At 37.6% G+C, this 22755-nt stretch overlaps 1 protein-coding gene across 2 annotated transcripts in view; it reads left to right on the top strand.

Annotated features, from left to right (window-relative positions):
* Positions 1 to 22755, top strand: part of HSPA4 (heat shock 70kDa protein 4) — a 39681-nt gene that overhangs the window by 6203 nt on the left and 10723 nt on the right. For both annotated transcript variants that reach the window (XM_008590250.1, XM_008590251.1), the window contains exons 2-12: positions 5811 to 5868; positions 7689 to 7829; positions 9892 to 10014; positions 11856 to 11955; positions 12601 to 12734; positions 14939 to 15183; positions 18331 to 18407; positions 19898 to 20049; positions 20570 to 20676; positions 21054 to 21187; positions 22093 to 22274. In XM_008590250.1, the coding sequence (XP_008588472.1) occupies positions 5811 to 5868; positions 7689 to 7829; positions 9892 to 10014; positions 11856 to 11955; positions 12601 to 12734; positions 14939 to 15183; positions 18331 to 18407; positions 19898 to 20049; positions 20570 to 20676; positions 21054 to 21187; positions 22093 to 22274 (1453 nt within the window). The remainder of the gene's footprint in view (positions 1 to 5810; positions 5869 to 7688; positions 7830 to 9891; positions 10015 to 11855; positions 11956 to 12600; positions 12735 to 14938; positions 15184 to 18330; positions 18408 to 19897; positions 20050 to 20569; positions 20677 to 21053; positions 21188 to 22092; positions 22275 to 22755) is intronic.

The following is a 22755-nucleotide window of genomic DNA, read 5'->3' as shown; positions in this document are numbered from 1 at the left end:
GCATAGGATTATTTACCTAAATGCTAATACTGGCCATCTATGGGGGTGTTTTAGAATTACAGATAATCTTTATTGTTTTCTTCATACTTTTCTGTTTTCTAATTTTCTGAGCTTGTACCAGAAAGCATTGAATATTAGTGGTGGTCCTAATATTCAACTTAATCCTTTTGGACTTCCTTCTCATTTAAAAATTTGGTTTCTTTGTGTAAGCTTAGTTTTCAAAACCCATCAGTTTGTGCTATTTTACATATTGACTCAATTCAGCAAATTGATCATATTGCTGTTTTTTAGTTGTCTTTTCTTAGTAGAAGTAGTAGGACTTTTAAAAAAAATTCCCACATCAGTAGATAATTTTAAAGATGGCTGACTAGAGTTTGAGAAGGTGAAACTGTACTTTCATAGCAAGCTATTGGTATATTTTTGTATGAAACCTAGACCATGGCTTCAATAGAGCTACAATAATAGCTAATATTTTATTATTTATGTTATGCCAGTCTCTGACATAAAGCCCTTTAAAAGTGACATAAGCCCTTTAAAATTTAATCATCAAATTTAATCTATGGCAATCCTGTGAGATAGGTGCTGTAATTTTCCCCATTTTAGAGATGAGCAAATTGAGAATGAGAGACTAAACAATGTGGGTTACACCACTAGAAAGGCAGAAGGACTTAGACCCAGAGTGTCTGATTCTAGAGCCTGAGAAGTTTTTATTGTACGTGTGTTCAAATCAGCCAAGTTGATGGCAAAGTGGAGAAGCTAAGGATTTCTTTTTCTAATGCAATTGTTAGCCTGTTGTTATGGAACTTTTTTAGAATGTAGGAATTACATAGAGATATCATATTGATAATTTTGTATGACGTGGTAAGAAAAGTGTGATTTTTTTCCACACTATAAGAGTTGTGCCTTGTTTGAAGCTTAATTGCTGTATGTATTATGTGGCAAAGATTAAAGTTCCATAAGTGATACATTCGATTGCTTTGTAAGAAGTTGGGAACTGTTTTTAATGTGTATATGCATAGACCAAAAAAAAAAAAGAGGATGCATAATTTGAACTGAGACAAACATATATTTGGCTCTTCAAGATATATGAAATACTTCCTATTACTGTTAAGAATGCAGATGTACATTTTATTTATTTATTTTTGGTGGCTGGCTGGTATGGGGATCTGAACCCTTGACCTTGGTGTTATAACACCATGCTCTAACTGACTGATCTAACCAGCTAGCCCCTGAGAAAACCAATGTAGATTTTAAGAATAAGTAAAAGTATTAACTGACTTCAAGGTAATATTGTTTAGACCAATATTCTTTGGAATAATGTTCCCAAGACAGTAGAACATTCTACGATAATGGAAATATTCTGTATCTGCATTGTTCAAAACAGTAGCCACAAACCACGCTTGGGTATTGAGCACTTGAAATGTGGTTAATGGAACTGAAGAACTGAGTTTTAAATTAAATTTACTTTTAAAATTTTATTTTATTTTTCCAGGATAATTAGTATATTCAACATTACACAGTGTAATAATTTTTTATGACCCTTACCAATTTCTCCCTAACTCGCCTCCTCTTCCCTCTTTCCCACTGCTAGTAGCCTCAGTTCTGTTCTATTGTTTTGAAAGTTCAAAGAATTATTGTGATTGTTGTATCTTTCTATTTAATTTTAAATCATTTAAATTTAAATAGCCACATGTGGCCAGTGGCTGTCTTATTGAACAATGCATGTCTGTAATCTAAAACCTCAAATTTTATTAAATTATACATTTTACATTGAGGCCAGATAATACATGCATGCAACTGAAAAAAAAAACTTCATTAAACAGTATACTCTTACATGCAGTACATGCTGCTGTTCATGACCTCTCCTCTCCAACTCCCCAGTTGATTTTAGACCATGCATACATAGGTTGTGACCTATGATTTATAAAATACTTTTAGAAAGGGAAACAAATATGTCAGGAATTATAATTCAGTTTGTGGTTGGTGCTAAGAAGAAATTAAGCCAAGTCCAGTAAGTTTTAAGAGGTAGACATGGTTAATTTTTACTTGGGTGGGGGATGGATTGGGACAGCTTTAGAGACAAAGTAGGCTCGGTCTGGAGAACAAGTGAAGGACCAGGGCATTTCACAAGGCAAAAGCGGCATGAGCAAAGTGGGATGATTGAGGGACTTTAGTCAACTTGTGTTGGGTCACTGTATAGGTGTGATGCAGCTGGAAAATGGAGTGGGGTTGGGATGGTAGAGGCTTTAGGTTCCATATTAAGGAATCTGGGCTTTGCTATTTGGTAGTTGGTTTGGAAGGTAAGCAAGACAGCTTCAGAGTTATTGAAGTAGAATAGGGAATTTATCCATCAACAGTACTTAAGGAAAGTTGGGAATGTTGATATCTTTCGTTCTTAGAGCTAGCGGCTGGCTGGTACTGTTATCCAACCCTTGACCTTCATGTTATCAGCTCTAACCAAGGCCAGCCCATAGCTAGTAATTGTTTTGAGGAGATAAAGGTTTGAAAAAAGGGCTGCAGGAAACCACAATAGGTGAATAACATTGCCTTTTAGTTATGTTGGGATTTAGGTCTTGGTGGGACACACCTTAGAAATTCAGAGCTGTTGGTTTTTATTTATTTATTTATTTAATTTTATTTTTTTTAAAAGATGACCGGTAAGGGGATCTTAACCCTTGACTTGGTGTTGTCAGCACCACGCTCAGCCAGCGAGCGAACTGGCCATCCCTATGTGGGATCCGAACCCGGGGCCTTGGTGTTATTAGCACCGCACTCTACTGAGTGAGCCACGGGCCGGCCCAGAGCTGTTGGTTTTTAGAAAGATGTAGGTTTGCCAATTAATAGGCTTAGGCTAGGCACCTTTTTGGAGTGGAGAGAGTGAATGGAAGGGTAAGATTGCCTTAGGCAATTTTCTAAAGGTCGGTATAATCTGTGGTAGGACATAAGTGGTAGGCAGGAGATTTTATTTATTTTAGGGATTGCTGGTTGAGCTTGAAACTGTACTTGTAAGGGGCTATCCCAGCACTTTCCAGGTGCGAAGAGCTTAGGATTTGGAGAAGGTCTGATGAGATCCAGGCTATGCCGTAATCTTCCCACTAATTTATGCAGGGCACAGTTGCCTGCAACTGCTCTGGGAGATTGGATTACGGGGGTTCTTAGTCCATTGATTTGGAAAAGGCCAGAGAGGCCCAGCATTCTTCCAGCTTTCACGGGGCTAGTAAGTTTAAGTCAAACAGTTCTACTGAACCAATAGATAGGTAATCTAATATAGCCAGATTTGGAACAAGGTATTATGGCTCCAGAGCCCTTATTCTTGCTCACTTTGGTAAATTGAAAGAACTAGGAGTTCAGTTAGGATAAAAAGTGTCAAAGCTGGAGTGTAGAGTATGGAGACATGATCTCAAGTCTTGCTATCGCTTTCAGATCGCATGACCCTGGATAAATTTACTTATTCATTTCTTTTTGGTCTTTGTTTCCTCTCTTGTAAAATAAGATAGGGTACTTCTGAGTATTAAATGGGATAGCACACACAAGCAATTGATGCAGTCATTATTATTAAAGTAAGAGGAAGAGAAGGCTTACAAGCTTGAGAGGGAAATGGACTCTGGGAAGAGTTTTTGTCTTTTAGGATTTTTTGGGGTGATGTGGATGAATTTGATCTTAATTTTAGGTTGAGAGAAAGCAGCTCTTGGAAAGGGAGCTGACAGTACAGTACATGAGAGTAAAGAGAATACAGGCCAAGGTTTCAGAGGCATTAGAATGAAAACAGGGAGAAACATAGGGGCCATGATAGCAAAAGCATCAACCCCAATACTACTGACTTTCTAAAGCTTAAACAGTGTTTTTACCTTTAAGTAGGTTTCAGTTTTGTCTACTAAAAGAAACAGCAAATAGAACAAACCGGTACGCAGTATGTGAATTGGTGATGGAAAGAATGTTTAGAATTGGGAATGAAGTTCCATCTTCTGAGTTCTTGGACGCTAGTTCTAGAAAAACTACTTTTTACTTATATGCAGTAGGGCAAGAGTTGTTGTCAGGGTGTAGACTAGACTATATTCTTGGTGAAGTTATAGGCTGTCTTAAAAACAAGAACATTTAATTGATATATTGATGAGAGGGTACATTATTTTATATTGAACATGAGACTTGAAGAATTAGAGGATGGTGGACTCTGGCTATAGTATTACAGACAAGTGGTGTTTGTGTCAGACTTATGCTCTGACATCTAAGTGACAGGACTCATTCTATGATGCAGCCCATTCCATGGACAGTTTATTCAATAGAAAGGTAAAAATCATACTTACCATGTACTGTTAAAATATATGTTTTTTTAGCTGAGACTCAGAAATCTTGCCTGCTGCGTTTTTTTGTGTTTTTTTTGTTGTTGTTGTTTTTTTGGTGGCTGGCCAGCATGGGGGGCCAATATGGTTGGTTTTTATTGTTTGTTTTCTACTTTATCCCTGATGTTTTATTTTTTTAAAAAAATTATTTTAGGGGCCGGCCCGTGGCTCACTCGGTAGAGTGCGGTGCTGATAGCACCAAGGCCACGGATTCGGATCCCATATATGGATGGCCGGTTCGCTCACTGGGTGAGTGTGGTGCTGACAACACCAAGTCAAGGGTTAAGATCCCCTTACCGGTCATCTTTTTTAAAAAAAAAATTATTTTAGGGGCCGGCCCGTGGCTCACTCGGTAGAGTGCGGTGCTGATAGCACCAAGGCCACGGATTCGGATCCCATATATGGATGGCCGGTTCGCTCACTGGGTGAGTGTGGTGCTGACAACACCAAGTCAAGGGTTAAGATCCCCTTACCGGTCATCTTTTTTAAAAAAAAAATTATTTTATTTATTGAATCAAAATCGATTATACATATTTTGGGGGTTGAATATTGAGATATATTGATTAAATCAGTATTACTAGCATATATATTGTTACAAATCGTAATTATTCTTTATGCCTCTTGTCAAACCTCTCCCCTTCCCCCATTCCCCCCCCAATTGCCCTAGATTTCTTCTCTCCTTCTGAAAGAATAATGGTTACTCTGTTATCTTGTTGCCTAGATGATCTGTCGAATAATGGTTACTCTGTTATCTTGTTGCCTAGATGATCTGTCCAATGCTGAGAGATGTGATCAGGTCCCCCAATATTATCATAGAGCAGATGCTTCTTCTGTTACTCTGAAATGGGTTTGTGGAAAGAGACATCCTCTTCTTTTCTTTGTCTCTGCTGGTGACTCTTCTTGCGTGAATGCACTCCAGTGGTTGGCGGACCATCTGCGTGGTGGCTGTGGCGTCTAGCTGCTTTTGCAGCAGCCATGGTTATTGTGGTGGCTGTGGTGGGCCACCCATGTGGGGGTGCTGTTTTTGGCATGCTCCTTGGCACTGGCGGTATGCCTGGTTGTGGGGTGTAATTGGTCCCCTTCTCCATGCGTATGGTCCCTGGGCAGGCCCCAAGTTGCTGGCGTGATGTGCCTGGTTGTGGGAGAGAGGTCCAGTCCCCTTCTCCAGCCCCGGGTCCCCAGGTGGGCTCTGAGGTGCTGGCATGTTGTGCCTGGTTGTGGGAGGGAGGTCCGGTTCCCATCACCATGCCCCGGGACCCTCAGTGGGCTCCAAGATGCTGGCATGTTGTGCCTGGTTGTGGGAGAGAGGTCCAGTCCCGTTCTCCATGCCTCGGTTCCCCAGGCGGGTCCTGAAGTGCTGGCTCAGATTGCCTGTATGTGGGAGAGAGGTCTGTTCCCCTTCTCCTTGCCTCAGGTCCCTGCTGATATTGCAACAAGATTTGATTCTTAAATGTTTGTTTTATCTTCTAGGGCTTGCATTTCTTTTGGTCCTAAAAATCGTTCAATTGGAGCAGCAGCTAAAAGCCAGGTACAGTTTTGTTTTTTCTCAAAATGACTTGTTTATCTGGTTTGTCAAATCTGTCCATTCAAAAGCTAGTTGATTGGCCATTATGTACCTAGCATTGGTAGGCCCCAGATATACAATTGACAGAGACAGACCTGATTCCTGTTCTCATGTGCTTGAGTGAGAAGCAAATAGCTTTAAAATGGCATTAGCAGTTTTATGCAAACTCCTAGGATGTATTTTGCTCAGGCTTGCTTATTCCTTGATATTTTAAATGTTCCTTGATGTTTGTCTTGTTGGGTCTTTCATCTTAATTCATACTTAAGGTCACTGTTGATCTCCTTAATTACATCTCTCAAGGAAGGAAAGCATATCTCTAAAAGCACATTAAATAAATTGCTGTTGGTTTACTTTGTAAACAAGGAACCTGACATATTTGCTGGTTTCTGAGTAACAAGAGTAGTAGCAGAACTCCAAGAGTTCTGTTACCCAAGTGTCTGAGTTCTCTAAAATTAAAGAATTGCATGTTTGTCCTTTCAGTGGCTCAGTCTGGAGCAACATATAGAGTGAATAACTCTCATTCTGGAGTGGGAAGGGCCTAAAACTTGTGAGCCTTAGAAAATGGTGATTGGCCAGTTGGTTTTTAATTAAATTGAGTGTCTTATAGTCTTATTTTCTTTCCTTGTTTTTTTTCTTTTTAAATAGTTTTATTTTCAAAATGTTCAAGATATTTTAGACAGTAAATAGCAAGTACAGGGTTATTTTGAAACATCTTTCCTTTTAAAATTCACGTAACTTATTCTTGTTTTTAAACCTGCTTTCATTATTGAGAGCAGTTATTGTACTAAATTGGCTGCCCAGTTCTAGGTCACATAGTTATTGTGATCTAGAGTTTCTATTTGGCAGCTTACTCAAGCAGGGCCTGATTTTGGAGGCCTCATTTGTTTTACAAAAGGACTGTGTGTGACTTTTGACATAGCCAATGTGGAGGAGCTCCGCAATATCTCTGAGGGCTTGTTAAATCTGCATTGGGAGGAGGAGCCTGAAAATCTGAAGCACAAGTTCATTCTGGGATTTTTTGAATGCTTTTACCAGCGTTTTCCCCCGTAAGTTACAATAATTTATTCTGGAGGAATTAGAAAATGTAGCTATAACAAATTTGGAAGTCATTTGTTCAACCACTATCCAAAAGTCATTTAATATATTGGTGTATAACCGTTCATACTCTTTCTAAGCATATGAATGTATGATCGAACTATATAGGTATTTGTCTTCCCACCTTCTAAAAAATCTTACCTATTGTATGGTATGTTTTTGTGTGGATATAACAATTTATTTAACCATTCCCCTGTTATTAATCATCTAGGCTGTTTCCAGGCTTCCGCTATTATAAACAGTACACTCTCAGTATCCTTTTGCATTCATCATTGTGAATTAGTGTGATCTTTTTTTCCTATGTGGAAAATTTCTTTAACTAGAATTTCTGAATTGATATGTATTCCCAAATTAGTTTCTGGAAAGTTTGAACTATAAACTGAGGGTGATTTTTGAGAGCTTAAAGGCATTTTATATAAAAAGAACAGAAAATACTCTTGTAAGTGTAATGACCTGACTTCATGGAGAAGTAAGAAGAGGTGGGCTCTGGTCTGAGCTCTGCCACTGTGAGACCCATGCAAATTTCCCATTCCTCACTTGGCATGCTAGTGGGCACCACTCAGTATTCTGAGTTTAGTGTCCGAAGGAAACTTTGTGAAGTTAAGATGATGCTAATTTAATCTGAGTATGTTGAAATTTTGAAAAAATTTAGTGGTAGTCTTTCTGCTCTTTGATATTCTTTCTTTTAGGTAATTTCCAATGCAAAAAACACAGTACAAGGATTTAAAAGATTCCATGGCCGAGCATTCTCTGATCCATTTGTGGAGGCAGAAAAACCTAATCTTGCATATGATATTGTGCAGTTGCCCACTGGATTAACAGGTATAAAGGTAAGGTTCTCAAGATAGTGCCTTATGATTAAAATGTAGTGTTTTATTTTATCATACCTTTCTGATGTCAAGTTGTAATGAAAATGTTTACAAATGCTTAGAAAAAGACCATTTGACATTTTTGAATGATCTGGATTTTTTTTGCAAGCCATTGGTAGCTCAGGAGGCCATGATTAATGGATCGAAGGCTAGGGGAGATGGTTTTTTTTTTTTTTTCCTTTTTGTCTTTTTTCGTGTCCGGCAACGGATCGCAACCCTCAGTGTCGCGCCCGTACCGGACTGGTACCGGCAACGGGATCGCAACCCTTGGTGTTGCGCCCGCACCTCGCTCAGCCACTCCGAACCCTCGGCGGGAGTGCCGCCGCACTCCCAAGCGGCGCACTGTAGCAGTGCGCCACTGGGCCGGCCCGGGGGGCGGGGGGGAGATGGTTTGAAGTTAACATTGCTGTTGCTGCTTGTCTTGCTCAAAGATTCAGTGGCCTTTCTGGTGTGATTTCAGGGAATGACTCTGGAAGAGCAGGCAAAGGAATTAACACTTTTAAGTCATTAGCCAGGCATATGATCGTACTCTTATTAATAGGTTGGTAAGAAATGTTCTTTTGGGGAAAAATGAGTTTGTGTTTTGATATCTCTGTGTCATCTAGAGAAGTCTCTGTGAAGTGTGCAGTGAACTGATTATATAAGAGAGGTGAGAGGTTGGGAGATGGGTAGGGTGGACACATCTGCCTCTCTTGTGCTCAGAGTTAGTAAGAGAAGTCCAGGGATATATGAACTTTCCAGGCAGGTGAGTTTAGGGAGAGGAGGTTTGGTGTTTGAGATACCCCAGTTAGAGAAATAAGAATTATGAGAACAGGCTCAAAAGCCAACAGATGGTGAGAACTGTGAGAAAAAGGTAGTCAGTTGTGCCAGAATAGCAGAGAATTCAGATGAATTTAGAAATGGAAATTTCTGATAAATAATGATCAGTGGGTTTTACTTAGGCTATCTGTGTTAATCTCAGAATGGTTTGAATGGCAGAGTAAGGGATGAAGCTGGAGTGCAGGAGAGGGAAAGGGGGATAAAAGGAAGGTGAGGAAGTGGGGGATATTTACATAGTTAAGAAAGAAAGAGGATGGGTATTGGCAGATTTAGTTATAAGCATTGCAAGAGCCTATGGAGAAAGAGACCAGGAAGAATATCTGGGGAACAAGAAGATCCAGTACAAGGGTGGAGGAATTGACTAAGAATTAAGCAAACAGCAGTGAAGAAGTGGATAATTTAGAAAGGGGCTCACCAGAATGGATATTTTCCCATCTTTATCATGCAGTAAAGTGAGAAACTGTTAGATTCTAAACCACGATAAATTATGGTTGAGCCGGGGAGTGAGGAGAAGGTGGTACTCAAGTGGAACTGGGGAAGCAGCTAAAGAAGAGAGCAACACTTTCTGGTTCGGATTGTAATTGGACAGTATGGGCATGGGGGATGGGGTCATCCTAGGCAGTCTTTCAGCATTTAAAATTTGCAATCCTTATCAAAGTTGGAGACTTTTGTCCAGGGTAGAATATTATCTTGGAGCTTTGTTCTTCATTTATTTAATTCACCCGGTATTTATTGTGCCAGATCCTGTCTTAGGTGCTGGGGCTATGGTAGAGAACAAATCAGACAGAAACTGTGTCTGCAGATTAGATTGGATCCCAGTTGTGGAGATGAGTAATAAAGTAAACACAATAAACAAAGTAGAACACACTTAGTATGTCAGATGGTAAAATAGTTTCGACCACCAGCCCCTTTATTGAGGTGCTGGCAATGTGGGTCATAGTGAGCTACACCAATTTATTTCTGCACAGGTAGTTGCCTCAAGTTTTGTTGTTTTACGATGTGGTCCTCTCCAAGTATTATTTTTGGAGAGCATTTTAAAAAGCTAAAAGTGACTTTCAAGTTGTTATTTCTTCCAAAACTAGCTTTCCTTAACTCCTTCTTGAGATAATGTTTCATTGATGATGTGAAGCACTGTTCATTTTAGGCTTTTGGGACTAGGACATGAAGAAATATAAGTCTAGATCCTTTTCTTGTTTTCTTGCAGGTTACATATATGGAGGAAGAGCGAAATTTTACCACTGAGCAGGTGACTGCCATGCTTTTGTCCAAGCTGAAGGAGACAGCGGAAAATGTTCTTAAGAAGCCTGTTGTTGATTGTGTTATTTCGGTGAGTTTGATCCCTACAAATTATTGGGGACTTGCATAACGAAGCAGAAAGAAGAAAGCTGTTCATTAATTGTAAGTAAAAAAAATTTTTTTTGTCTCAGGTTGTAATGGTTGTTTTAAGAATTTATCAAGCTAGTCTTCATTTTCTTAAATATTCTCTTCTGCCTATTAGCTTTTGCTCAGGCCTCTTCCATTATTCTGCCTATTTAAATCTTATCTGTTCTTCAAGGCTCATCTCAGCCCACTTCTTCCTGAATTCTTTTCAGTTCCTAGCATGGTGCCTGGTGCATGGTAGCAACTCATTCGTAGATTTAGTTGAATAATCCCAGTTATAAATGGCTGTCTCTTTCTCCATTTCTGTTTGCTCTCTGTATCTAGCATGAAAGACAAGGCAGAAGTAGACTTCATCTTGTTTTTTCCTTATCCCTGTTTAGATGGAAGCCTGGCTACAGCTTTGTGCTTATAGTATGGTGGAGTCCTTAGGGACTGTGGAAATATGGGTAGCTATATTGGCTTTGCCACTCAGTCTCCCTATTCTGTAGTTGTTATCTAATACTTTAGCTCTGTGGCCTCTTTTGTATAAATGCTGGTGCATTGATTAGCAAAGCAAGGACTGTTAGGTGTCTTTTTCACCCCAGATTCTATTGTTTGGTAGATTCCTTAGTCCTTGGTTATCTAGTAAAGTAGAACTGACATTTGTTAGGAAGAATTGGATTATAGTTGTAAACCACATTCTGGGGATATAAAGAAGAATAAAAATGCCGTGTCTCTTTAAAGAGCTCAAATTCAGTGACCTTGATTTCCCAGTGGCTGATACAGTAGATACTGTATTTCTTAGATGCTTCCTACCTTTCCTCACCTCTCCATTGGTCTCCCAGATTTGTCCCCATTCCTCCATCTAGTGCCATTAACTTTGATTCTGAATTATACTCGGTGTAGAAGTAAAATTTATGTAAAATAGTGGAATGCCTGAGTGGCTTTTCCAGCTTTTGGGATAAAATTAAAAGGTGATGTGTTATGTTTGGGGGTCCTCAAGACCACAGTGAGTTTTGGTGATTTGCTAGGTGGATTCACAGGACTCACCATATACCTGTATTCATGCTAAGATTTATTACAGTGAAAGGATACAAAACAAAATCAACAAAGGGAAAAGGTACACGAAGCAACATCTGGGGGAAACCAGGTGCAGGCTTCCAAGAGTCAGACAGAATGTGCTTAATTCTTCTAGCAACAAGTTTCAAGAGTTGAACAGGATGTGTTTAATTCCTTCAACAACAACACATGTGAAGTGTTCTCTATCAGGGAAGTTCTGCCAGAGCCTAGAAGTCTAGAATTGGGGTTAATCCCAGAGGTACCCTGTACTGGGCATGTACCAAAATTCCAGGCTCCAGGAAGGAAAGCAGGTAGTCAGCATAAACTCCTTTGTTTATATAAACAGTTTAGGCACAGTGGGCTGCTCATAATTATTTGGGGAAATTTTTCTGTCAATTTAGGGAACTTGTTTATGTATCAAGTTCCTAGATGTCAGTCAAGTTCTTAGATGTCAGTCAGGTAGGCAAGGGCCAATCTTGCAAGCAGGCCTTTCTAAGGGTAGCGCTCTTTGGCCTCTGTGTTAACTCTTTTCTGCAGTCTCTACCGTAGCTCTTGGTATTGTGGTCTGCTCTGTAATGTAATGTATGGCTGTCCATTTGTCCCAACACTACTTACTGAATATTTTAACTTTTCTCCACTTATGTGAAACACTGTCTTGATTATATACAGAATAAATTGCTGTAGGTATTTGATTTACTAACTAAAATGAGGAATCTCCATAATAGAGTAAACTTCAGAATTTTTTTGTAGGTTCCTTGTTTCTATACTGATGCAGAAAGACGATCAGTGATGGATGCAACGCAGATTGCTGGTCTCAATTGCCTGCGATTAATGAATGAAACTACTGCAGGTAAGAAGGAATATTTAACTATTACTTTTTTGACTTGTTTCATCTTGAAGGTTGTGAAATCTTAAAACCCGCCATCCTTGCTTATCACCTTTGTGTCATAGTGCTTTTGGATACTATGTCACATGTGGAGAATTAATCTGACCGGTACTTTTCTGTACCCTCATAGCATACACTTTTGTATTTAATCATGTGCTTATTCGGAAAGGAACACACTTAATGTATGTCTGGAGCAGTGCTTTGGTCTAAAGATTAGCTTTTTCTCTGACTTGTGGACTGGTCAAGTCAGGGGAAGAAGGTGTAAAGCAGCATCTCAGGGACAGGACATGTGGGAATGTTAACATGGCACAAGAGTAGAAGAAATTCAGGAAATATGTTTGGAAAGTGGGGGAAATTGGTTTGGGAAAAATTGCCAAAGTCCATTAGAAACTGTAAGGAAGCCTAAGTGAATGTCAGCATTTAACTCTTTGAAGTTAATGTTCTTCATGAATAAATTATGCAATGCTTATAAAGAAATTATCTCTAAAAATGTAACACATGATGCAGTCCCTTTCACTATATATAATACCTATTTTTTCCTACTTAAATGATTTTTATTTATTACTTAGGTGGTATTATTATATTGAATTTACTTTTTTTCTTGTGTAGTTGCTCTTGCATATGGAATCTATAAGCAAGATCTTCCTGCCTTAGAAGAGAAACCAAGAAATGTAGTTTTTGTAGACATGGGGCATTCTGCTTATCAAGTTTCTGTATGTGCATTTAATAGAGCAAAACTGAAAGTAAGTATATTTTTTTCCAGAAAACTGTATTACAAATATGGTATTTATGAATTTTTGAGAGACAACTTAAAGCATTGGTTAAAGAATTTTTTTTTCTAATGGAAGCTTGCTATGAGCCATCTGAATGGGGGTGGAGTGGAGGTTGTAGGCCCAAAATAACTTATTCAAGAGTTGGCGTGGTGTGAAATAAAGCACATAGACCTTGAGGAAAAAGCTGTTAAGATCCTTGAGTCTTATTTTTTTCATCTACAGTATGGGAAAAATAATGCTTACCTTGCAGGCTTATTAGGAGATGTTTTTAATATGTAGTCCCTTGGTGTACACTGGGATTGAGGGGATGGTAAAGGTGCTCTTCCTGATTTTGAGGTTTTGAGTGTTCTGGGAAAAGAGTAGAGGGATCAGAACTTGGATGCCACAGAAACTACACTGGAAGTGATATTCTACATTTCTGGAAAGCTAAAAGTTCTAGAATAAGCAGTTCTGTATGTACAGAAGTATAGAAGAGCTAAAGGCAAGGAGGGGCTAGAGGCAAAGGCCAGAGAGTTGTTTGCTGGTTTACGCTAGTTCAACAATAGAGCGGAAAATCAGTTCTTTGTCTAGCTAGATGATTTTATGTAGAATGTGCTTAAGAACGAAGGATTTTTTGAGTGTTTTAATTATTTGAATTGTGTATCATGGTTCTTGGTGCCAAGGTCTAAGATGGCTTTTCCCTTCCAAATTGGAGATTGGTGGGGAAGGACCATCCCTAAATATTTGGTAGTTTTGGAGGGCCATTTTGAGATTCTATTTGTTGCAGTCCTGTTTCTTTGAAAAATAGATTTGGTTCCACCTTTTATTCTGGTTTATATTGTTTCTAGGATTTTGTTTGTTTGTTTTTTAAATAGAAAGGAAATCTTTCAGATGATTGGGAAATAAGAGGTTTGTGATTTTTTACAGCTATAAATGATGGACCAAGTATAATTCTCAGTGTTTAAACTTCAATTACTAATATGATTATTTCTAAGATCTATTCTCTACTTTCACCCTTGTAAATAGAAGAGTCTGGCCATAAATTAGCCTGGCTATGGATTAGTGATGTATGATCATCTGCTTTTGTTTTCTTTTTTTTTTTTTCGTGTCCGGCAACGGATCGCAACCCTCAGTGTCGTGCCCGTACCGGACCGGGACCGGCAACGGGATCGCAACCCTCGGTGTTGCGCCCGCACCTTGCTCAGCCAGTGAGCGGGAACCGGTCTGTATGTGGGATCCGAACCCTCGGAGGGAGCGCCGCCGCGCTTCCCAAGCGGCGCACTGTAGCAGTGCGCCACCGGGCCGGCCCTGCTTTTATTTTCTAAATTGTCCTTCATTGTCAGCTGTTAACCTATCAGTTTTCCAATCCTTCGCATTGCTTTTAAATTTAATTATAAAAATATTTATTAGAAAAATATTCCTCAAACTTGGAAAACATTTATGTGCAAAGAAAAGACATTCATAATCTTCCCATGGTGTACTTCATTCTAGATTTTTAAGAAAACAAAATTGGAATCATACTGTATTCAATTCTATGTCCCATTTTTTTTTTCTTAGTTGACATGTTAAGAAAATTTCCCCGTGTCATTTATCAGTCTTTGAAGAGATTGTTTTTACTTGGTTTTATTTCTTTGTAAGGGTGCTGTCACTTATTTAGCCTGTCCTCTGTTATTGAATCTAATTTGATTTAGTTTGCTTCTAGTCTCCTAGAGATTTGGAAAATGGATAATCCAAGCTAATTAGACTTCTAGGCTTTAGTATCCTTCAGGTAGTAAACTGCATAGAGCTCGGCCTTTGGTGCTCACAGTTTTGTGATAGTGATAAAACTGGAAGTATGTACATGACATATTAATGTATTTGGCCTTGGATGTGTAATTGTTATTGGGAGTCAGATTGGTGTAGTCAGGAAGACATAGATTTTGGAATTAAGGAGATTTGCTTTTGAATGCCACTTCTGCCACTTAGTAGCTTTGTGACCTGCAGATTATCTAGTCTGTCTAGGTCTGTGGCATTATCTGTAAATTGGGGATTACAGTGTTTGTTTTCACTATGTAGTTATAACAAGGATTAAATGATATGCACACATTGCCTTGTTTCAACCTTAATGTACCCCCCACCTTTTTTTTAAAAAACAAATTACCAAGTAAGTATATATCATGATAAAATTTTAAATGGATTATCATCTTTTTTCTAAGGTTTTGGCCACTGCATTTGACACAACACTGGGAGGCCGGAAATTTGATGAGGTGTTAGTGAATCACTTCTGTGAAGAATTTGGAAAGAAGTACAAGCTAGATATAAAGTCCAAAATCCGTGCATTATTACGACTCTCTCAGGAGTGTGAGAAACTCAAGAAATTGATGAGTGCAAATGCTTCAGACCTCCCTTTGAGCATTGAATGTTTTATGAATGATGTTGATGTATCTGGAACTATGAATAGGTAACCATATTAATATTTTGATGTTAAACTGAATTGTGATTTTTCTCTACTTATATTAACCTTAATTAGCTAATTGTTGAAATTATTATGGTTATTATATGATAATTTAAGTTCTATGGGTAAAAATTAGAGGCCATTCAGGACCCTGCTTTTTATGTAAAGGTTGGGTTTGGTTATTCTAATAACGAAGACTAATGTCTTTGTTCTGATTAATTGAATATGCCAGGAAGTTGGTAGTACTTTATGTATGCATTTATTACTTTACGTATGTGTTTATTATACACGAATTATCAGTATTCATAAAATCAGGGCAAAGTGCTTTAATGCTAATTAAATTAAACTTAGCTATTGATTAAGAAATTGTTTTTGAGTGGTTCAGGATCACTTGAGGGTAGCAGCTCTTTTTGTACAGCACTGCAAGAATTCTGGGTAATTCACATTCTAGGGCTGTCCTCAGAAACACCCAGAGTCATTGTTGCCTGGTTGGGTTGCTTGAATGATGGGAGTGAGATGTTGTTTTGGCTGTGAACTCTATAGGTAGAATTCAGGCAAGACTGATGCCTTCTTTGGAGAAATGTGCCTGAGCTATCCTTAAAAAACTGAGATGACATTTATCGTTGCTTAGTATCCAAATTTGTACTTGCCTTTCCCCCCTACTTGAAAGTGGTTGCAAAGGCCAGAGAGTTGTTTGCTTCATTTTTATTAAGAAGCAGTTTTTTGTATATGTACGTGTTATAAAGACTGTGGGGATAGGCCAGCATGTGTTTCAGAAATTGTTGGTGAAATGTTATGTGGTTATAAGAGCTAAGCAGATACTCATTAAGTAGTTTATATTTTCTTAAAAACAATTTTTGCTGGTATTTTTTTTAACAGTTGTACTATATCTACATTGTCAGAGCACATACTGTTATATACTTTATTTTATAGCCTTCGTTTAGTGTTTAATGCTCACCACCAGTCTTCTTTTTAAATTAATGAAACCAGATTATTTCTGACATTAGTAATTCTTCTAATAAACTCATTTTTTTAAAAAAATGAGGCACAATTCACATACCATAAAATCAACCATTTTAAAGTGAAAAATTCAGTGACATTTAGTATATTCACAGCATTGTGCAATGACCACCTCGATCTGAAAAAATATTTTTATCACTCCAGATTAAAACCCCAGGCCCATTAAACAGTTACTTCCATTTCCCCTTGCATCTGGCCCCTGGCAACCACCAGTCTGCTTTCTGTCTCTGTATTCACTTATTCTGGATATTTCATATAAATGGAATTACATAATATGTGTCTGGTTTCTTTCACTTAGCATAATATTTTTGAGGCTCATCCACATTGTAGCATGCATTAGTACTTCAATGCTTTTTTTTTTTTTTTCTTTTTTTCTTTTCTTTTTCTGGGTGGCTGGCAGGTATGGGGATCCAAATCGTTGACCTTGGTGTTATAACACCTCACTGTAACCAACTGAGCTAACAGGCCAGGCCTCATTGCTTTTTTATGGCAAATAACATTCCATTGTATGGATATACCACATTTTATTTATCTGTTCATCAGTTGATGGGCATTTGGGTTGTTTCCACCTTTCAGCTATTGTGAACAGTGCTGTGAGCATTTGTGAACAAATATTTGAGTATCTGTTTTCAGTTCTTTTGAGTATATACCTAGGGGTAGGATTGCTGGCCCATATGGCAGTTCCGTAGCCAAACTATTTTTCTCAGGGATTGCACCATTTTGTATAACCACCAGCAATGTACAAGGGTTTTGATTTCTCTACATCCTCGCTAACATTTGTTATTTTCAATTTTTTTTGATTATTGTAATCCTAGTGTGGTACCACTAGCTTTATTTCAATGTCTCTACATCATTTTGGTTGTTGGAAGGGCATTCTCCTGTACATTTCTAAGGAATAGCACATATGAGCAGTATTCTTTAAGTTCTTGCATGTTGGTGACAGTTCGTTTCCCATGTTTATACTTAAAAGTCACTTCAGCTGGATAGAACATCCTTAGCTCACATTTTCTTTACTTGTGTATCTTAAATGCAGTAATAATCCATTTTCTTTTGGCTTATAGCATTGCTGTCAAGGTGTGAGAGTGTACTTTCCGGTTATTTGTTACTTGTTCTTTTTGCCTAGATGCTCAGATGTTTTGGGTTTTTTTTTTTTTTTTTTTTTTTTCCTTGAAAGTCCAGTGATTTTACTATAATATGTTTTGATGTTGGTTATTTTGGATCAGTTTTTCCCAGATACGTAGTGTGCCTTTTCATTATATAGTTTCACAGCTTTTAAAATTTTACAATTAGTTAAATTTTCTTGAATTTGTTTTTTTCTATTACATTCTCTAGTATTTATTCTGTTCTTGTGCTTTGGTTTTCTTCTTTAGGAATTCCTACACTCTCCATTTCCCTCCCAAACTCTAGGCACCTACTGAATCCTAAACAACTACAATATGTGTTCATATGTTTTCAGAGTTCATTCACATCCTTTATTTCTTAATTTTTTTGAGACATATAGGGTACAGAGTTATATTTCAATACATGTATACAAATTACCTAATCAGGGGAATTAGCATATTCATCCTTGTAAAACTCAATCATTTCTTTGTGATATGAACATTCGATCTCCTCTCTTCTAGTCATTTGATCCCATGCAGTAAATCATTGTTAATTATAGGTTCCTGGACTGACTATATACCAATAGAACTTATTTTTTCTATCTAGCTGTAATTTTGTATCCATTAACCAGCTTCTCATGTTTCTTATTATTGTATTCATTCCTTTCTATTGCTGAATACAGTTGATAGGCATTTGGGTTGTTTCTACTTTTTGGCTATTAAGAATAATGCTTTGCTTGTGAACACAAGTTTTGGCATGAATATGCATTTTCAGTTCTTTTGGATATAAACCTGGAGTGGAATTGCTGAATCATATGGTCACTCTATGTTTAACATTTTGAGGAACTGCCAAACTCTTTTTCCAAAGTGGCTGCACCATTTTCATTTTACATTACCCAGGAATATATGAGGGATCCAGTTTTTCCACATCCTTGCCAACACTTGTTATTATGTTTTTTTTTTTTTTTGATTATAGCCATTCATTCCACATAAAAATGGAATGTGATTTGACCTATTATTATTTTTTTAATAGAGGTAAATTTCTGGAGATGTGCGATGATCTCTTAGCTAGAGTGGAACCACCACTTCGTAGTGTTTTGGAACAAGCCAGTAAGTATTTTTGCAATTGAATTGTTTGTGTATCTCAGACTCTTTGGAAAATGTTGTTTGTTATCTCACCTTCCCCCCATGTCCCAAGCAGTTATACAAATTTTTATTGTATGAACTACTTCAGTGCTATCAGTGCTATGTTAAGCTTCTTTTTATCTTTTTTTTTTAAACAGTTTAAGTATTTATCACTCACGTAAAGTACAAATGAAAGTTTCAGAATAAAAGTGAGAAGATCATCTCTGCTCTAATCAATTCTTTCTGTCTTAAGTCATGGTGCTCTTCTCCAACCTATGGCTCCCAAGTCCACCCTGGAAGTCATCTGCATTTAAGCCCTAGAGGGCATGAGAAATCAGGAAGCTTCTTTTTATCTTAATCTTCCTCCTAGAACATATACCCCTCCCCCCATCTTTTGATAAGTGTCCAGGCAAATGTAATAAAAGTTTCTCTAAGAAGCTGAATTCAGACTCAGAGATGAACGTAAGCTTCTCAGTTATTTCATGGTGGTAGAAATTGTCTTTTGCAATGCTGATATGGAAGTCTTACAAGCTTTTTTCTGTCAGAGAATCCTTAGCTAAATGAGAGCTACAGTAAAGGAAAGATATGATAACCACATACTTGTTTAACAGGTGGCAATTTGATTTAGGAACATATTACTAATTTTCCAAAAACCTTCTTCAACAAAATGTTTACCTAGAGTTCACTGTTGTGTTGGTTGCTATTTCAGTGTTGAGGCCTACTGTCAACTTGGCAAAGGCTTAGCTCTTAAATCAGAGTGATTATGGCAGACAAGCATGTTCTTTCCACACTGACACAGCCAATTTCTTTAAATAGCCCTTCTCAAGAAATTGTCAGTGGTTTTTAGATAAAATGTGACTAGGAATCCAGGTGGTATTAAGAAGTATTTTATGAGCAACATCAGAGCCTTTGACGCAGTACCAAATGATGCACCTTCTTTCCTTCCAGTGCGAGGAGGCTGTACCTTTGTTTTAGTTTGGATAATACTTAGGCTGTAGATAGAGCTCTGGAGTGGTTAGATATGATTCCGAATACATCTTTTTCTTTTATATTGGTTCAGGGGTAACCCAGTATTTTGAAGCCCTCTTATTTTTCTTATGGATAGCATACTTGAATGTTTGGTCTATTGATATGTTAACAGTTCTTTGTGTGGGATTGTGTGAGAGATTGCAGTGCCTGTGCACTGCAGGACGTTGAGTATTCCTGGTTTTCACCTCCTGAATCCCACTATTGTACCAACTTTCCCCCCATTATTTTGAGAATCGAAACACCTACTTATTTCCAGATGCCACATGCCTATGTGAGTGTACGTGTGAGTGTATGTGTGTTGTGGAGGAGGGTGAGGGAGTGGAGGAGTTTTGTTTTATAGCTGTGAGTTATTTCATTGTGATGGGATGTTATTGCTCTTTTACTTTATCGTAAAAATGCTTATTTAGAAATTCTTTTAATCTAAATATCGAATTGTTTTTAAATAGAGTTAAAGAAAGAAGATATTTATGCAGTGGAGATAGTTGGTGGTGCTACTCGAATCCCTGCAGTAAAAGAGAAGATCAGCAAATTTTTTGGTAAAGAACTTAGTACAACATTAAATGCTGATGAAGCTGTCACCCGAGGCTGTGCATTGCAGGTGAGTTTTCTTTCTTTCACATGTAGTCATTTATAGGTCATTGTGACAAGATGGCAAATGGTTAATGTATCTAACTAATAACCTGAGGTTAGCTCGGTGATATCAAGGTGTAAGATTTGTAAACCTTTGTTTTAAAATGGATAGCAGAGATGGTGTTCATAAAAAGAATTGTTACTCTATAACACGTTAGAAGATGAATTAATTGACTAGAATCATAGGGACTCTAAGCCTGAAATACTACTAGAATTTGGCATTTTATCTATGTATATGCAGTAGTGTTGTATATCAATTAAATAAGGGTGTTGGGGGTTAATGGAAAAATGATAAGAAATGGCTAGGTTATATTGACAAATGATAGAAGTTTGTAAAACTACTAAGACACCATTAAATTGTTAACGTAAATATTTAAGTAAGTACATTAACAATGGTCTTCTGAAGTCATTATTTGTAGGTCTAGTGATACTATCAGTTCATGATGTTTGTACTTGTTAAATGGAATTTTTAAAAATTACTTTTCTAGTGCGCAATCTTATCGCCTGCTTTCAAAGTTAGAGAATTTTCTATCACCGATGTAGTACCATATCCAATATCTCTGAAATGGAATTCTCCGGCTGAAGAAGGGTCAAGGTAATCTGTTTATAAATTACTTTATACTTAAAGTTAACTTAGTGTTAAGTCTGGGTAATATATTGCCCTTCATTTCAACTTTCGTAGATCTGTAACATTTTCTCACAGTGCATGAAGCAACACGATCACTTATTTTAATGAGAGTAAATAAATTTGCATCCTTATTAAGTTTCCTATTCTTGATCCTGCAGAAATCATTGGTACTTTTATGTGTTGATTGAAGTATATTCTTTTTTTTTTACTGACATTTTTTATAGAATATTGGAAACTGTTATCTGGAAACTGGGGTTATACAATAATTATAAACCTAGAATTCATGGGTAGAAGTGTTGAGAATATAATGAGTTTGTGTGTTTTTGTCTTTTTCCTCCATTCAGTGACTGTGAAGTCTTTTCAAAAAATCATGCTGCTCCTTTCTCTAAAGTCCTCACATTTTATAGAAAGGAGCCTTTCACTCTTGAGGCCTATTACAGCTTTCCTCAGGATTTGCCCTATCCAGATCCTGCTATAGGTAAGTAAAGAGTTGGAAATTAAAAGAAAACCTCCCCTAGTCTTGTTACCAGGTTTAGAACCAGCCACATGGTTATTATTTAATTGGATCTCCCATTGTGAGAACAGTATTACTCAGTTAACACACACTGTGGTTATACCGTGTGTACAAAAGATGGTGCTAGATACTGTAAGGAGTTAAAGAAATTCAGTTCTGACCTTAACATTACAATTGTAAGATATACACAGAGAATCATTAGGAGATTGTGATACAGTATCAATACATCATAGGGTTTGGAACTATGTTGACTAGAATCTATAGAGTCTTGGAAACTCTTATACTCTGGAAATAATACCAGTTGACAAGACAGAGAAACTAGAGTCGTATGATAAAGACCTAGAAATGTATTAGGAGTATCCTGAATGGCACTTAGAAGCTTTGGAAGGTAACCTATTTGCAGAGTTGTGGGAATCAAAAAACATAAGTACCATCCTGGTACAGTAACTGGAAATGGTAATTTCTTGATAAATGACAGAAGCAGTGTGGAATCATTTTCTCTTTTTAAAAAATTCTGGTAGAGGAGAATATGACATATCTGTGTTTTAGGCATTTATTTGGCAGTAGCGTATAAAGATAAATTGAAATAAGGAACTGGGGGAAAGAAAAAATTTGGAGATACTTGAGTCCTTAATTGGGACAGGATAATAGGAATTTGACTCTATGTGAAAGAGGAAGAAGAAATTTGATGATTTAGTAAGATTCTAAGAATACCCACTTTGCTTAAATTTGAAGTGTCATGTTATTTACTGATCTGTCATTGAGAAGTGGTCATGACCTGGCATTATGTACATATATATGGAATATATTCATGTTTGAATTCATTCTCTTAGGTGATATTTTCTCTTTTGTCTCTCATATATCTCTAGCTCAGTTTTCAGTTCAGAAAGTCACTCCCCAGTCTGATGGCTCCAGTTCAAAAGTAAAAGTCAAGGTTCGAGTAAATGTCCATGGCATTTTTAGTGTGTCCAGTGCATCCCTAGTGGAAGTGCACAAGTCTGAGGAAAATGAGGAACCAATGGAAACGGATCAGAATGCGAAGGAGGAAGAGGTAATCTGGACATTTTACACCACTTATGATGGTCCAGAGGTGACTTACGTAGAAATTCTAGCCAGTAGACTGGGTGACAATGGAGGAACATTGTGACAGAGCTGCTGAGAGTGGGTTTGCGTGTGTCCTCTTACCCCAACACTGGTGAACCAGCAGAAGATTTTTACATAGAATTTGTGTAGAAGTGAGGTGGTCTTACTTCTTTCTGGTTATTGAAGAATGCTCTGAGTCTCAATTGATTATTTTCACAGTAGAATAGATTGTACACTCTTTTGTCGGAATTATGCACTGCATCTTGTCCTCATTGTGCATCAGAGTCAAAGCTTTATAAAATTACAAATGCTTGGGTCTCATCCCCAGAAATTTTGTTTGAGTTGGTCTGGGGCCCAGCTATCAATAAGTTCCCCCGGGTCATTCTTTTTTTTTTTTTTTTTTTTTTTTTTGTCTTTTTTTTCCGTGTCCGGCAACGGATCGCAACCCT

The sequence above is a fragment of the Galeopterus variegatus genome, unplaced genomic scaffold, assembly GCF_000696425.1.
Source record: "Galeopterus variegatus unplaced genomic scaffold, G_variegatus-3.0.2 Scaffold5945, whole genome shotgun sequence".
Taxonomy (NCBI): Eukaryota; Metazoa; Chordata; class Mammalia; order Dermoptera; family Cynocephalidae; genus Galeopterus; species Galeopterus variegatus.
The sequence above is the reverse complement of the archived record's forward strand: the minus strand, read 5'-3'. Positions and strand labels throughout refer to the sequence as shown.